This window comes from Vipera ursinii (assembly GCF_947247035.1).
Source record: "Vipera ursinii genome assembly, chromosome: 9".
In the NCBI taxonomy this organism is placed as follows: Eukaryota; Metazoa; Chordata; class Lepidosauria; order Squamata; family Viperidae; genus Vipera; species Vipera ursinii.
The window spans coordinates 24,954,884-24,957,098 of NC_139523.1; the positions used below are offsets into that span (position 1 = coordinate 24,954,884).

The 2,215-nt window shown below is 61.7% G+C and overlaps 1 protein-coding gene across 1 annotated transcript; it reads left to right on the top strand.

Moving 5' to 3' along the window:
* Positions 1-601: 601 nt before the first annotated feature.
* SYCN (syncollin) lies at positions 602-2,003 on the top strand. The gene has a single exon (XM_083370179.1). The coding sequence runs from the start codon at positions 1,191-1,193 to the stop codon at positions 1,593-1,595; it is 405 nt and encodes a 134-aa protein (XP_083226305.1). The 5' UTR covers positions 602-1,190; the 3' UTR covers positions 1,596-2,003.
* The last annotated feature ends 212 nt before the right edge of the window (positions 2,004-2,215 follow it).

Consider the following 2,215-nt stretch of genomic DNA (forward strand, 5'->3'; position numbering starts at 1 on the left):
CCCACTCGGTGCTGCCCAAAGCCCCGAGCGGATCCGGCCCCCGTCCCCGCTCCCCACTCTCCAGAGCCCCGGGGCTTCGTGGCAGTCCAGCCCGACCGCTCGCTGGGTGCTCCCCGCAGCAGATTCGGAGCCGAGCCCCTCGCCAGAAGCCCCCTGGCCAGGCGCCTGGCCGGGAGGGGAGCCGGCTTGCCCAAAGTGGCCCTTTGCTTGGGTCCGCTGGGGAGGGGCAGATGCCACCCAGAGCTTGTGGAGCGGAGCTGCGTTGCTGCAGAAGAAGCCCCGAGAATTGGGGCTGCAAGTGACCGCTCTCCTTCCCCCCCCGCTCCCCCATGAGCTTCAAAATGGGGTGGGGAGCCGTGGGGGAGGACGCTGAAGGGGGTGGGTCCCTCTGCCGAGAAAGCCGCAGCTGGGCCCTGGGAGAGTCAGCAGCTGAGAGAAGGGGAGGGATGTGCCCAGCTGGCATGGTAAGATTGGGCCCTGGAGGGGGTAAAGTTCCTCCCTGGGGCCAGCTCCGCAAGTAGAGGGCAGCCGGCAGCCCTTCACGCAATCCAGGTCACAAAAGGAGGAAGGGTCCAGCTGCACGGAGACCCTCAGACCCCCCCCCCCAAAGGAGGCCAGCTTTAGTAAATCTGGGGACGGTGAGCTTGTCGATCAGAAGGTCAGCAGTTTGGCGGGTCGAATCCCAAGTGCCGTGTAGCAGAGTGAGTGCCTGTTACTCGTCCCAGCTTCTGCCAACCTAGCAGTTCGAAAGCACGCAAAAATGCAAGTAGAAAAATAGGGACCACTCCTGTGGGAAGGTAACAGCGTTCCGTGCGCCTTTGGCGTCTAGTCATGCCGGCCACATGACCACAGAGACGTCCTCAGACAAGCGCTGGCTCTTCGGCTTTGAAACGGAGATGAGCACCGGCCCCTAGAGTCGGAAACAACTAGCACACATGTGCGGGGGAACCTTTACCTTTAGGGGCCATGAGGGGCTGCAGAGCCCACTGCCAGGTTGGCCTGAGATGTCCTTGGCACCTGGCAGATCTCCTTGAGCTGCCAAGGCTGCCTTTGAAGCTGGGCCTCCAGCTGGCCTGCTCCCTGCGGCGACCTTGGAGCTGGGCCCATGTTCCGTGGGCTGATCTTTTGCCCAGAGGGGCACAGCTCTATAAAGCTGCCTTCTGGCCTAAGGACCGGACACTCTGGCTACGATGAAGGCTTTGCTCAGCGCCCTCCTCCTTCCGCTGCTCGTTGCCACCAGCCAGGCCCAGTGCCCGGCCCCCAGCGAGCTCACAAACCCGCACCCGAACGGCACCAAGGTCTGTTCCCAGATGTACACGGACGACAGCCCCTACTACGACCTCTGCTGCGGTGGGAGCGTCCTGATGGCCCTGGCGGGCGAAGACCAGCCGTACATGCCCACGGCTTTCAACAACAAGATCTCCTCGCTGGTGGTGGGCCAGCGCTGCGAGCTGACCGTCTGGTACAGGAAGGGCAAGGGTGGCAGCACGCGGAAGTTCAAAACCGGAGCGTACCCACGCCTCAAGGAATACAAGAGGGGCCTCTTTGGCAACTGGGACAACTCAATCTCCGCTTACTACTGCAAGTGCAACTGAGTCGGGACGAGCCAGGAAGGGAGCTGCCACCGTCCTGCCCATCCTCGCTCCGGTGACCCAGAGCCCCCCACATCTGAGGATCCAAAAGGTGTGGACGCCATCTCCCCACATCTGCCCACCTCCCGTAGCAACAGCCGCAGCTCAGATGAAGACCTTGGCCAGCCAGAGAGAGGCAGAAGAACTTGCAGCCCAGAACAAGGAGCTCCTGTTCGTCCACTTTGAGCACCGCCAGGTCTGCCACCTGGCGGGAAAGATTTCCAGCGGATGCCTCAAGCTCTTCCACGCAGCCCTTCGCCCTCCTCCCTCCCGCCTCAAAGGCCCCTCTTCCCAAGACCCTCTCGGAGCAGGTGGCCCTCCCGCCTCAGCTCAGCCTTTATGGCTGCACCTCGGAAACCTCATTAAAAGCAAAGCAACTGATTCTCAAAAATGTGTCGGGTGTTTTTGCCACTCAAGGTCAGCAGAGGTTGGGGGGATGGTCAGTCTGACCTCTGGGAGCCCCCCAATTCACTGGAAAGGGCTTTGGGCAGCTGTGGGCGAGAATGCAGGTGTGCCCACCAAGAAACGGGCTTCAGTTGCCCCTTCCTCCAAATTTTTGGGAGGAGAAAGAAAAGGCTGTAGGT

Excerpts from the sequence above, each read along its gene's own strand:
- SYCN (XM_083370179.1), top strand. The coding sequence starts at position 1,191 with ATGAAGGCTTTGCTCAGCGCCCTCCTCCTTCCGCTGCTCGTTGCCACC.